General features: G+C 43.3%; 1 protein-coding gene across 1 annotated transcript in view; it reads left to right on the top strand.

The window, feature by feature from the left end:
* Positions 1-12,028, top strand: part of LOC134504879 (neuronal acetylcholine receptor subunit alpha-7) — a 43,860-nt gene extending 31,832 nt beyond the window's left edge. The window contains exons 5-10 of the mRNA XM_063314313.1: positions 1,182-1,261; positions 1,820-1,987; positions 4,843-5,037; positions 6,829-6,915; positions 7,581-7,690; positions 11,277-12,028. Of these exons, the coding sequence (XP_063170383.1) occupies positions 1,182-1,261; positions 1,820-1,987; positions 4,843-5,037; positions 6,829-6,915; positions 7,581-7,690; positions 11,277-11,795 (1,159 nt within the window). The 3' untranslated portion in view covers positions 11,796-12,028. The remainder of the gene's footprint in view (positions 1-1,181; positions 1,262-1,819; positions 1,988-4,842; positions 5,038-6,828; positions 6,916-7,580; positions 7,691-11,276) is intronic.
* Positions 12,029-14,764: the final 2,736 nt, after the last annotated feature.

Raw genomic sequence — 14,764 nt, 5'->3', positions numbered from 1 at the left:
AGACTGCTGTCATATTCCCCACTCAGTCTTTGGATCTGTTCTGCTCAACATTGGCTCAGTCTCACATGGGAATGTGCACCCTGATCTATGTGTGTGTGCATAAAACATACCAAGACTCTATTGTGGAGTGTCTACTTGCTTCTTGTAAGTACAAGGAAGGCCCGAGGAAGAGGAGCTAAACAAAAAATGAGGAGGCATTTTCTGCCTGTGGGTTCCAGCTGCTGTATGCAGTCCTAGATTACATTCGCAGATGGAGCTGGATTGCCTGGTGGCTGCTGTCAGTCCCAACCATGCTGAGAGATTGGTGGATATATTAAAGGAAGACCTGCCAACTTTCTGGAGAGCAACAGCTGAAGACTTTATTCCTTTGGAGTTTAAAGCTTCACTTTGTTTGCAAATTACAAATTGCTCAATCACAGTAGAATTTCTCCAAAATATTGGGGCAAGTGTAGGATGACCTAGTGTTTTTCTTACAAGGAGGTTGGTAGAAGACCGCCTCTTCCCTTGGATGAATGAAAATCTATCTGGGTTTGATTTCCCTGAATATTGGTTCTGTTCCAGATTTCTCATTTACATGGTTAGATTGGTTGGGGATGAGGGTCAGATCTTAATAATACCATCTCTGCTGTCTTCTGAATGAAATCTAGCAACTCCATTTTTCCTTTTGAGTTTGTCTGGCGTTGGAGGTGATGGGAGAAGATAGCATAGAAAGGAGTTGTAGGACACATTGATCTCTATCCTCCATTGCAGGAGAATAGCAAAAGAGTTAGCTAGCATCTTCTTGAAGGGGTTGTTTTCAAGTAGGGCTGGCATGGCTAAAATTACAGCTGCTTCATTAAGAACTGCCTTTCATGTTATACCCCAGTCAAAGCAGAGAAATGGTCTTTTGGTGGTCACCTGAGTCCAGCTATGCTACACACTGCATACATCCAGATATATTTCTGGCCTTTCCCATTGGTTTCAACATTACTAGAGCCAAATGCTATTCTAGAAATGCAGGAGAAGAGAAGAGAACATCTATAAGCAGGTTTGTAGAAAATTGGCCTCCAACGTGGAGGGGGAAAGATTTAGTCTGGAAAGTAGAAGCCAAGATACTTGATATTTTGACCAAACATGGTTCTTTTTTTAGTTGGTTTTAATTCTAATAAAATCCTTTCTCTTTTCTTTGTTGATTTCCCTAGTGCTGATGAGCGTTTTGATGCTACTTTCCAGACAAATGTTTTGGTCAACTCTTCTGGATACTGTCAGTATCTCCCTCCAGGTATGAATTATTGGGATCCTGGGAAAATTAACAATAGTCTCAGGACTCTGGGCATGCGTCCAGCAATGAGATGGGATGCTTGGGAGTTAGATAACCTCTCTCTTGATTTTCGGCTGCTATCCCAGCTGTTGTTTCAGTAAGATAATGGGGATATATAGAAACACATTTTCAGGTCAGCTGTCCTTCAAACTTACAGAAATGCTGAGATAGCCATGGCAGGATTAATTTTTAGAAATATTTACAGACAAGGAATTGGGACATATGAAGTCATTCTCCTGGAGCAAAAATACCAGGAACAATCTTGTTGGAAAGATGTAAAACCAGCAAACAAACAAAATCACAGAAATAAAATAAAATAAAAAAGTTATAAGAAGGGGAAAAACCCCAAAAGGAATCAATGTGATACTAGCAATGTTGATAGTTTGTGTTATTTTGCAGGGAACACACAGTAACAGTAGTTTTAAATAAATCAGTTGTTGTAAATTTGGAAGGGCAGAAGTTTCTCATTCTTTTTTAAGTGAATGGTTGACTTCCTTCCTTCCTTCCACCTCAACCTAGGGATTTTCAAAAGCTCTTGCTCCATTGATGTCCGCTGGTTTCCTTTTGATGTCCAGAAGTGTAAATTGAAGTTTGGATCATGGACTTATGGAGGCTGGTCTCTTGATCTGCAAATGCAAGAAGCAGAAATCTCTGGGTACATTTCGAATGGAGAGTGGGATTTAGTTGGTAAGCTAAATCTGTGGTCTTCTTCAGAAACATGATTTTTTTCCCAGTTTAATAGTGGGTGGCTCACAATGATATAAAACCAACATCATGCAGAAAATTAAAGAAAAAATGAAAACAGAAACAAAGAAACAAAAATGCACAGACGTAGCCCCTGCCACCAGGAAATCTGAGGGCTGAAGATGAGAAGCAATAGAAAAACTACTTGGGTATGGTTGCCAAGAAAACTACGTATCCATAAACTCACCAAGCTCTGAAGACTTTCCCTTTAAGGCTATTCAGGGATCTATAGCTCCATGGTGTACCAAGAGAAGGGTGGTGGGAGTGATCCATCCTGGGTGCAGACAATAAGGGGATGCATTATTTGAGGAGGCTATCCAGAGGGTCTGCAGTGGGTGTGGATTCAGGTTGCTGCAACTGGTGCATGGATCAGCTATTTGGTAGTCAGTGGCACAGCACAGCAATGGAGATGGAGCAAAGTGGGCTGCTTGTGGTGTGGTGGGGCCCGCCTGCAACCTGCAGCTGCTACTCAGCCCCCTGATCTACTGCAGGTGTCAAATATGCTTTGAAAGGCCCTCAAAAAAAATGTCTAAGTATTGAGAATTTCCAGGGCTGGAACAATAAACCCAAAAAAACTCAGTAGTGTGGTCCTACCTGGGGAATCATTATGGCAGGGAGGAAGTCCAGCAGATGCTGCTTTACTGCACCCTATATGGAAAGTTGTGTTTTTATTGCCCCATTATAAAAGCACGACAGATGGGGGGTGGGCTGCTACCTTGATTTGATATTTCTTTATTGTCCATATTACTGATAGTTCATTAAGAGCAGCCCAAGTTTTGTGTGGCTGCCAACTTGAACAGGAAGTATTTAATTATTTCATTGGAGGCCTCTCTGATTCCTATATAAAGTTGTAAATTAGTAAGTTGGAAGATGAAAAGTATGCCACTGTCGGTCTTTCTGATGAGAGTTAATAACAAAATACGAGGAAGTCATTCTGCAATCTCTAGCTGATTTATGAAAGACAGCTCGAGTGATACGATTGTTTTATAAAAACAGTGATTTTTTTTTTCATCTTCCCTTTGCTCTGTTCTTTGCTGAATGTGCTGGTCATAATGCATTGATTCATTTTGACTGTTGGCAGCTAAAGCCTTTCCCCCCCCCCCCCTTATTTTTCAAAATAAGTTGGAATGAAACTATAGTCTGGTTAAAATATGACCGCAGCTTGGCAACCAAGACCAAAGATGTACAGATAACAGCAAAATGCAGTTGAAGCTTGGAAAATAAACTGCTTGCTAATAAAGAAATAACAGCTATGCAACAACTATAATAATAATAATGACAATAATATAATTTGCATTGCACTTAAAAATTCAACATGGAACAGTAAGAAAGGGACGCGGTGGCGCTGCGGGTTAAACCGCTGAGCTGTCGATTGGAAGGTCGGCGGTTCGAAACCGCGCGGCGGGGTGAGCTCCCGTTGCTAGTCCCAGCTCCTGCTCACCTAGCAGTTCGAAAACATGCAAATGTGAGTAGATCAATAGGTACTGCTTCGGCGGGAAGGTAACGGCGTTCCGTGTTGTCATGCCGGCCACATGTCCACGGACGGGTCTACGGACAACGCCGGCTCCAAGGCTTAGAAACGGAGATGAGCACCGCCCCCTAGAGTCGGACACGACTGGACTTTATGTCAAGGGAAACCTTTACCTTTACCTTTACCTACAGTAAGAAAGAAGCATCAGTTAAACAAGAATACACAAAAATATAAAGTAGATACACTAGAGAGCCAGCATGGTGTAGTGGCTGGGGTGATCTTGGGCCAGTCACTCCCTCTTGGCCCGAAACAGCATCAGGCTCTGGGACAGGCCAGCTGATGAAGAAAAGTCCTGGTCACATCATGCATTGGTGGCTTGACTGTGTGCACTACGCAAGTGCAATGCAAAAGCAAGTGTGACAAACACTAAGAAAAATAAGAACAACAATGTAGACATATTAAAAACCTAGGCAACTCCAATTCTAAGGGAGTAGTGGAATACCACTTAGGTGACTACTTTGCAATAGAAAGAATAGATAAATTTGATTGGTTGATTGATTATGTGCCATCAAGTCATTGTTGACTCTAGCGACCACACAGATAGAATTTCTCCATGATGATCTGTCCCCAACATGGTCCTTCAGGTCTCCCAACAGTGACCCACTGCCCCCGTAACTGAGTCCCTCCACCTTGCTGCTGGTTGTCCTCTTCTTCTCTTTCTGTCCACCTTTCCTAAAATTAGAGCCTTCTCCAGAGAGCTGCCGGGTCTTTGTACAATGTATCTGAAGTAGAATAATTTGAGCCTGGTCTTTTGTGCCTTGAGTGAGAGCTCAATGATCCATTTATTCATTTCTTGATAGACAGAGTAGACCTCATGAAACCTACTAGCAATATAACTAATTAAGTGAATTAAAATTAAGAAGCAGACAACATAAAAACCAAAGAACCCTGTAGCTGGGGCCAGTCTAGAAGTCACAAGTCCTGAATCAGAGGAAGCCTCTTCTCTCCAGATTCCAACAAGAAGGTTTTAAGCCCAGGTTTAAAGGCTGAGAAGCCACCCATCGTCTGAAGTGGGAGCCAGTTCCAAAGCTGAATTGTGACTCGGGTTCAGAGCAGTAAACGTGGTTTTCTTCCCCCTTCTCTGGGTTATTCTTCCAACAGCCCTCTGGGGAATCCATGACTGTTCCAAATGTATCTCAGGGAGCTTCCACTACTGAGGGTTGCATGACATGAAGGCTCAGCTTTCAGTCCCAGGACTATTTGATTAGGACTGATCTAGGTGGACTACAACAGCTGGCCCATCTTCATTTTTGCTCTTCCCACACAGGAGTTCCTGCCAAGAGGACCGAATCCTTCTATGAGTGTTGCAAAGAGCCATATCCAGATGTGACCTTTACAGTCATAATGCGACGGAGAACGTTGTATTATGGGCTTAATCTTCTCATCCCATGTGTTCTGATCTCAGCTCTTGCCCTTCTGGTTTTTCTGCTTCCAGCTGACTCTGGAGAGAAAATTTCGCTTGGTGAGCAGATGACTCTGTTTTGAAGCCAGTGTCTTTCCCCTCTGTTTTTCACTCTGAAGGCCACCTTCAGCTTTTAGCATCTGGAAAACAGGTAGAAAGAAACCTTCATGAAATCATAGAAGAATTGGATCAGGATTGGGAAGTGAAGAAAGTTAAACCAACAGCTGAGGAAATTGTAGCCCTTATAACTTTTATAATCTTGGACCTTTAAAAAAATGCAGTTTTTATTTTTATGTTGGCCACCTGATCGGCTTCATTTGCTGACTGGCAACGAAGAGACCGGAGTTTTTGCTTCCACTTCTTAGAATTGCTACCTGCAGATGGCAAAAATCTAGGTGAACACTAGGTGGCAGCAAAGAGTTTCCCTTAATTATTTGCTGCCATTCAATGGTCATCTGGATTTTTGGAGCCAGATATGGTGATCTAATCCCACTCTTGCCATTAGCAGAAGGAATTCCGCAGCTCTAAGCTGGGGCAGTGGAGCTAAAAATTCTGATTCCCACAATGCTGTGGGCAGGTATGAGCAGGAGAGAACCACTTTGCTAAAGATGCTGCTATGTCCGCAGCAGAAGTGAGATTCAGACCAGGCATTTCCAAATGTGCAGTTCCTTTGCAGTCCCATGTGTAACCTACTCATAAGCAAGTCCCGTTCTGCTCAATGAGAATGACTCCCAAGTAAATGCATATAGGATTGCAACTGCCTCCTTGTTAGAGTTTCACCTATTAAGGGTGCAGACATATCCCTGGTTTTATACCCTTAGCTCATAAGGTATATAAAACCTTGAGTTAATGTATGTGTGCAGCAATTGTTTGGAAAAAAAAAAAAGACTGTAAGGAAGATTCATTTTGGCACTCCAGTTTCGCACGCTTCTCTGTCCAACAGATGGGCAACACGGAATCAAGTGCCAAAGGTCACTATTTGCTTATCATCATCATCATCATGGATGGGCTTTTTTCCAAGCCCATATTACATAGAGTGTGGTGGCTTTTCTCTATTTCTCACTCTCCTCCCGCCCCATGTTTTCAGCAACATGTGCAAGATTCAAATGATGGCTGCTGAATATTTTATATTTTGTTACTCAGCAGTGCCGCATAGCCAGAATGATGGAAAATGTGCATAGTAATTTCCCTGCTATGTATGAGTAAGGTTGGTATTGCCAGGTGCCTACAAGGATTACCCTCTGTGAGGGGGGGTGGTATTGTTCCTCCTGACAGCATTCTTGCAAGGGAATTAAGATTTCACCAGCCTTATATTCACCCTGTGGGCAGTTGTGCTGAGTGGACACAGCATGAAAAGCCGAGTGTGTAAAAAGTGGTAGAAAGAACACAGATGGTGGGCTGCCACAGAGTCCCCCAGCTGGAACTATCTTTCCACAAAGTCCTTTATCATTCAGGGGTCCCACCCTCCAAAATCTACCAGTACCATAAGCCCCTTCTCCTTCTTTTCTTTGGGACATTGGTGAAGAACCTCAACTGTTCCAGACTCCATCTGTATCTTCCCTCTGTCTTCTCTTGTCCAATGGAACACTTCCAGTCTCACCAACTTTCCTCTTATCAGTTCCTTGGCATCCCTTTGGGTACTTGCCAACAGTTTTGCACCAGGCATCTTTTAGATGTGTTTGGACTGCCAGCAGGAACATCTGAAGAGCATGAGAGGTAGGTAAAGCTGGGTTCCATTCAGCAGAGAGAGCAGTTTTCCAAGATTTCTCGTGATATCTTTAGTCACTTCTGTTCAACCTCAAGAATGTCCTTTCTTGGCCCTGGTTCCAAACCCAATCATTTGTTTTTCAGGAATAACTGTTCTGCTGTCCCTCACTGTTTTCATGCTCCTGGTGGCAGAAATCATGCCAGCAACGTCGGATTCTGTGCCATTAATTGGTAAGCCCCTTTCAAAGGATTAATATCTCTTCAATTGTGCGACATGGCTTCAAAGATCCAATTTAGGAAGAATATGTCTTATGTAGTTCTAGCTTCACGTAATTTTAGATTAAATAATTCAGAAATCTGGCTTTTGGATTGGAAGTAGGGAAGCTTAATCTCTTCTTTCATTGGCATAAAAGTTGTGGCAAGAGGGCGGGGCAGGGGGGGGGAGCAGAATGCAGTTTCAAAGCACAGAAGCTCCTGGACTCACGTTTTCTGGCATTTTCACTTTCAGTCTGTTTTTACCTATCTTCCGTGATCTATCTCAAAACCCAAGGCTGATTGGCTATGCCTTGTTTTGATATCATCCTGTTGGGTATGGGATTCCTGATAGGGTGGCTTTATCCATCTGACCCAGCAAAAAGAGACGAATCAATGAAAAAATAAGAGGTAGCAGTAGCTAGGGAAAGCTGCCAAGAGTCACACCTGGTAATATTGGGAGAAAGGGTGAATATTCACAAAATCGAACTGTCTTTAAAGAAACACTTCTACTTCTTGGAAATGGCAAGGTTTATACCCCCATAAGACGAAACATATCCCATGGAGCAATCAGTAGATCTGTAACATCAGTCATGCGGCATCGCTCTATTTTTTTAACATGTATGCCTTGTTTCCTTCCACAGCCCAGTATTTTGCCAGCACCATGATTATTGTTGGGCTTTCGGTGGTTGTAACAGTCATTGTCCTACAATATCATCACCATGATCCTGAAGGTGGCAAAATGCCTAAGTGGGTAAGTCCCTTTTTTGTGGAATCTTATTTCTCCCCCATTCAAAACACCCAACCAGCCACAGGGGCAGGTGGGTGTCTCCCTTACAACAAATATGAGATCCTCCAGGCAGGGGAGATGCATAGCAATTTCTGCTACCTGAAGATCAACCGACTGTAGGTCCGTCTCTATTCCACGCTGCAGCAGCAATGTATATTTTATGTATTCAGATACGATGCTCTGCCTCTTCATCTGTGTAGACCATTCAGGCAGCCAACAAATCATAAATAACTAAAGAACACTGAAAACAAAGGAATATGTATCTTTTTCCCCCAGCAGGCAGAAATTTCTTCTGCTGCATGGGCTAATTTTTTAAACTTTCAGGAGGCATCTGGAATACCACCCAGGATGGGTCCAAGATCTTGTCCTCTCTGTACAGTTTTGCACAATTTTTGCAACCACAGCATAATATGGTTATTCCCCCCCCACTCAACACAGAAACCCCACCAGTAAACCTCACATCTGGTCTGCCTGCAAAAGGAAAGTCCAGTGCTTTGAAGGTGAGCTATAAGATGAAAAGACATCTATTTTGTTCATTTAGTGCAATTCTTTGAAGGCCAGAAGATGATTACACTCACACTTTGGCTTTGGTGAATCAAGGGAAGTGAGTGGCAGGTTGATAACAGAGTGAGTGTCAGCCTTGTAGATGGATCCTACATTAAGAAGCACCAGTTCAGGTTGAGCAGAACACCCTTGAACATCACTGGGTGACGTACCTTAGAGGTAGAACATCAGAACAGAGGTAGATCCTGGATTTATCTGCTAGCTTCTTCAGGTTGGGCTGAGATGGACCAGATGGACCAAGAGTTCTAGCTTGGGACAAGGCAGTTCCTTCCTATATCCTCAACGTCCTGGTTGAAGTGGGGCATGAAATGGAGATTGAAGCCCCCCCCCCCAATATTTCTGTGAAATAGGGTGGAGTGGAGATTGAAAGATGAATAATGGTGGGTGTGAAGTTAATCCCCGCTAGATCTCCTTCTAGTGACTTCTGATTAGTAGCCATCATCTGCTACCCTGTATCCCTCTCCCTTTCAAAGCTCCAGAACATTGCTCTTACTCAAAATCATCCAAGATTTAACCCCCATGGTTGAACTCATCCCAGGAAATGAGCCAGTTGGATTTCTTTGAGTTGACACCCACACTCCTGCAGGAAAGTCCACTGAGCTGCTGAAGTGGATTTGCAGGTAGCCCCTTTGATTTGACCCACTGAGCACTTCGATTCGCAGGGCTGATCCAACTGAGTCAACTTTGCCTTGAAGCTTTGCACAGGCCTAACTGACATGTGAGGACGCAAAGTCATTCAGAGGGTAACTTTGTGTCGGTGGTAACAGGAACACTTTGTGGGGAAAAAGCAATACTGTTGAGCAATGGATACTAAGTAAGGCGAGTTTTGTCTCCAGCCCTAAATATTGGCTGCTCTCCATGCAGATCCCTGATTTCTGAGCAGCTTGCAAAGGTGGCTACCCTTTTCATCTTACTGGGCCTCAAACATCCAGCACAAAAGCTGACAAATCCATACCAAAGTCCTTCAGTCTGGGGACCCTCTTTCCCCAAGACATCAAAAGCCCAAACTGAACCCAAGACATGGTAGAAAAACATTTATACTTCTGACAACGACAGAAGAGAACTTCCTAGGAAAAAGAGTTTAATGTCCCCCAAGGATGCAGTAAGCTCAGGGTTAATTTTCCTAATGAAATGGAATATACGTGCATTTTGATACTTGCTAGATAGATATTAGCTACAGGTAGTCCTTGCTTAATGACCATTTGCTTAGTGATGGTTCGGACTTATGACGGTGATGAAAAAACTGACTTATGACTGGTCCTCACACTTACAACTGTTGCAGTGTCCCCGCGGTCACATGATCATGACTTGGGCACTTAGCAACCAGTTTGTATTTATGACTGTCACAGCATCCCATGGTCATGTGATCTCCATTTTCAACCTTCCTAACTGGCTTCTGGCAAGCCAAGTCAATGGGGAACTGCATGATTCACTTAACAACCATGTGGTTTGCTTAATGCCCATGGTGATTTGCTTAACGACTGCCTCAAAAAAGGGTGTAAAATTGGGTCAGATTTGCTTAATGACCGCTTCACTTAGCAACTGAAATTCCAGTCCAATTGTAGTTGTTAAGCGAGGACTACCTGTATCTATTATGGAAGGAGTGTGCAAACTAATCCATTCCACCATGGAATCCACACTGCTACGTTGGGGCAGCAAATCACTGGGAAACGTGATTTTCTCTGCTTTTGTGCAAAAAAAATAAGTAAGAACAGACACGCCAACATTTCCCATCTGTCTTTTTAATTTGAGGAGGGTGTCTTCTCCTACCGTTACCCACCTCAAAGGTTCATTTGTAAACATTTTTTTTAAAAAAAAATTGCATCAAACAATTTGAATTTTTAAAAAGAAACATTATACGTGGAAACAGAGTAAACCTAATGATATCATGATTGAAAGAAAAAGGGTAGGAAAACCGACCCCAGAGAGGAAGAAGACTTGGAAATTAGGAACAAAAGAGCTCTCCCACATTGATGCGCTTGCTTGGAAGACCTGTCACTTGTCCCTCTGTACCTAAAACAGAGGTAATTCAAAAGTTGTCTAGTCATGCTTCTCAATTGCTGCAAGACAAGGGGAGATTTGTCCTTCCCATGTTGCATAATAATTCTTCTCACCATCCCCAGGCAAAAAAGGAGACCCACCGTTCTTCAAGCTTTGATAGATTCAGAAGGTGGCATGCAGACAAGCAGAACTGAAGCATCTTTAAACAGCAAGGATGGATCAACATCATGTTGACAGTCCTGGGCTTTTAGCCCTTCCCCAGCTTCAAGTTAAGCCTGTGCAAAGTGGCTTTGACCTGCTGCATGGAGGCAATGCAGTTCAGGCCACATCAAAGCCTCAGGTGGTTCCTGAAGTAGGCTCAGCAACTGGAGTTGGCAGAATAAAACATCACACCTGCTTCTCTTTGATCTCAAAAGCGAGAGTCCCCAAGACTTTGTGAAGGAGCTTCCTTGAGCCTTCTTCAAGGGGCAGTATCTCCTTGATGGTCTACACAATCCTTGTGAAGTCCATCTTCAGCTTCTTGCAACGCCTGCTCCCAGAGGGAAGAGCTCAGAACTTAGATTAGAACAGCCTTTCTCAACTTTTTGACCCTGGAGGAACCCTTGAAATATTTTTCAGGCCTGGGGGAACCCGTGCACATTCAGGCTCCAATACAGGCCAGAAGTTGCAAAATTATTATATCTGTTTCATGGGTAGGCCTGTATAGATGCATTAACAGTGTTCTTAAACTGAAAATAAAGAATGGAATTAATGTGAAGTTGCCCACATTTGAAATAATTTTTTAAATAAATGGCGATCTCCCAGTGAACCCTTAGTGACCTCTCATGGAACTCTAGGGTTCCATGGAACCCTGGTTTAGAAACCCTGGATCCTTCTCAAATTTGGTCACAGTGAAGATCTGTAGCGCCAGCCACTTCTGGAAGGTGCTACTATGGATAAGGAAAGGCTCCGTGTATCAAAACATATGCTTCTGTGTGTTTTCCAGACCAGAATTATCCTTCTCAACTGGTGTGCCTGGTTCCTGAGGATGAAAAGGCCTGGAGAAGGCAGAGTACGCCCGGCTTGCCAGCACAAACAAAGGTGCTGTAGCATGTCAAGTATGGAGATAAATACAGTCAGTGGTCAACAAGCCAGTAATGGGAATATGTTATATATTGGATTCAGAGGCCTAGAGGCTGTCCACTGCACCCCAACTACTGATTCTGGGGTGATCTGTGGAAGAATGACTTGTTCCCCCACGGATGATGACAACCTCCTTCACAATGGCCACCCTTCTGAAACTGACTCGGATCTAGCGAAGATCCTTGAGGAGATCCGATACGTTGCCAACCGATTCAGAGACCAGGATGAGGCTCAGGCCATTTGCAACGAGTGGAAATTTGCCGCATCCGTCGTGGACCGCCTCTGTTTGATGGCGTTCTCAGTCTTCACCATCATCTGCACCATTGGCATTCTGATGTCGGCGCCCAATTTTGTGGAGGCTGTTTCAAAAGATTTTGCTTGACCAGTGCTTGGGGATGACCCCCAACCCCAAAGTTGGCCATTTCTCAAAATCTGTTATGTAGCAGTAATGTATTCAGGGCACTTGATTATATTGGATATGTGGATGCAAACTTTGTTTTCTGGGGGGTGGGGGTGGGGGGTGAAGGTTCAGGCTAAAAAAGACAGTCTCATTATTAAGAACCTCAGTGAGGTATCGTAAGTGCTCCTCCATCACGACCTGACCTCACCAGCTTTGGTGTCTGGAATAAACTCTTTAAATAAACTCAGCTTGCATCTCCTTTGCATTATTTGCTCAGCTTCTAGTGTTTTTGTGTTCAAAAAATTTAGAATAATGTTATTGTTTGTTTGGTTTGATTTGGTGCCACCCGACTCCAAACTATTCTTCTAGCAATGACTTTGCTGGTACAGTAAAAAGGTAAAAACAAAGAGAAGAAATCTGAGTCTAGTCTCCACTCCCCTTCCTTCCCCTCTCCTCCCCATCTCTCCCTTTCCTGCAGGATCTCAAATATAGATCCTTCTCTCTTCCAATTTTCTCTTCACCATAAGCCTATGAAGATTGATGGGCTCAAAATTATCCAGTAAGCCTTCATGGCTGAGGTGGGATTGAACCTCAGTTCAAGTCCAACATTTCAACCACTACATGAAAGAATAGAATAGAATAGAATAGAATAGAATAGAATAGAATAGAATAGAATAGAATAGAATAGCTTTATTGGCCAAGTATGATTAGACATACAAGGAATTTGACTTCGGTGCAAGGGCTCTCAATATATTTACATAACATCAAAAATAAACCATAGTAAAGTAATAATGTTATTTACTAAAACTATACCATCAAGAAAGAAAGAAAAATTGAAGGAAATAATACTACAGCTATTAACTAACACACACTCATATTTAAAGGGAGAATTAAGAGACAATATGCTGCATCTGTTGTCTAACCTACGTTCACATTTAACAAAGCATTACCGGTCACATCCCAGCAGTCGTGTCTTACCATACATTGTCAATCATTATATCAGGCTACATTAATTAGGAGTTCAACAGAGCAATGGCACGAGGAAAAAAACTGTTTCGATGTCTAGATGTTTTAACAGACAGTACTCTGTAGTGCCGTCCTGATGGTAGAAGTTGAAACAGTGTGTGTCCAGGATGCGAAGGGTCTGCAGATGTCTTCTTCCAGATTTGCCTTTTGTATCTCCCCACTATTAAACCCTGAGGTGTCTAATGGTAGAATTGAGGCAGAACGTTCACTTTGGACGTAGCTGATTCCCCTGACTCTGATCTGCAGCATCTCCAGGTAGAATCTGGAACAACGATGAAGACATCTTGGAAGGTTGCTCTCAATATCAACAAACCTTCCAATTTTATTGGGCGTCTGCTCTTGTTTGTCTTCCGGATACTCCTTTTGCGTCCTGTGAAATCCTTCTGGAATTCAGATCCATGATATGGAAGTTGGAATCCCTCAGATTCAGTTGTGACTCTGTCTCAATGTTCTGAGTTCAGGACTGAAGGGACAATTCCTTTTAACAATCAGGAATTGTACCGATCGCTAGCGAAGAAGGTGAGCAGGGGCTATTTCAGTACGGTTCCTTGCCCTCTCTCCCAAAAAGCTGATCAATACTACCACGGATGTTCTGACATTCAGCCTGGTATGTGTCAGCCCTACCAGGTTGGCCAGATCAGGCAACTGGCTCCAGAGAAAGACTAGAACTCTACTGAGATAGGGGATAGTAACAACCTTGCAAGTGTACCTGTGTTTTCCCTTCCCTCCCTCATATACCCAAGGGAGTTGGAGGGAGCCAATCTGAGTCTTTTTCTAATACTTTCCCACCTCCCTGAGTAAAACACACAGTTCTTCTGCACCGGTTGTCCTAATGGCTTCTGGATGCCTTCTTCAAGGCCATCTCCATAGTAGGATTCAAAGTGTTGGCTTTAAATTTTGAAGATCTAAATGGCTTGGCTCCTGGGTTCTTGCAGGACTGCCTCCTCCAGGTAGAACCAGCCCATCCAGTTGGCTCATCCCAGTTGGAGGCATGGAGTCTATCTATGGGAACGTTGCTTTCCTGCAATGGCTCCCACTCTATGGAATAGCCACTTGCTGCACATCGGATGACACCCACGGTAGCACCCTTTCAAAAAGCTGCTGAGAAGGAGTTGTCCCACCAGACTTCTGAGCGCTGATTGGTGCCGTCATCTCCTAAAGTTTACCATGGTTTCTTTTTGCTTTGCAACGCCGAAGTTGTACGCCAGTGTTTTAAAACTTGCTTGGGTACTGTTTTTATGATTGCAAGCCTGACTTACATCCATATGCAAATTAAACAAATAATATTTGCATCAAGAAATAAAAAATCTCAGTAAATGAAAGGAGAGGGAGACAACCCTAATGAGAAGCTTCCTTTCCTGGTTGCCTGGATGTCTTCTGCTGCATCCCCCTGAGCTGGATGGAAAGGATGGCTTTGGTTTCTTTATAAAACTTTGGATTATTAATGCCGCAGGCACTCTGAATTTTCCTTCAAAGAGAAAGCAGCATCTGAGTGTGCTGTGTACTATTTGACGCCCCAAGGAGTCTTACTGATGGGCAGAAATAAGCCATTAATTCAGGGATGGGGGCATCCTTTGATCAACTGGCTTTTGGCTGGATTTCAACCGCATCTCTGGCAAAGGTTTTCGTTCAGTCCCTGAGCCACTGCCATGTCATACCGATGTGTGGATAGTGTTACTAATGTGTTACTCCACTCGCTGTTTTGTTAGTTAATCCATTCTTTCCTCATTACAGGGAATTTCGTGGACTCCCAGGAAGTAAAAAGGAGAGAAGAATCTAAGCTAACCCTATTGCTCAGAGAAACTCCCCCCCCATCTGTTCCTGTCTTTGCTGCAGTTAAAAGTCATTAGTGGGTCAGTCTTGTACTGCTCTCAGGGTGCAGAGTTCAGACTGTGCTTTGGTTTGTAGGGAGAACAAATGTTCAT

This window comes from Candoia aspera, chromosome 13 (genome assembly GCF_035149785.1).
Source record: "Candoia aspera isolate rCanAsp1 chromosome 13, rCanAsp1.hap2, whole genome shotgun sequence".
In the NCBI taxonomy this organism is placed as follows: Eukaryota; Metazoa; Chordata; class Lepidosauria; order Squamata; family Boidae; genus Candoia; species Candoia aspera.
Note: the sequence above shows the minus strand (reverse complement) of the source record. Positions and strands in the feature narration are given on the sequence as shown.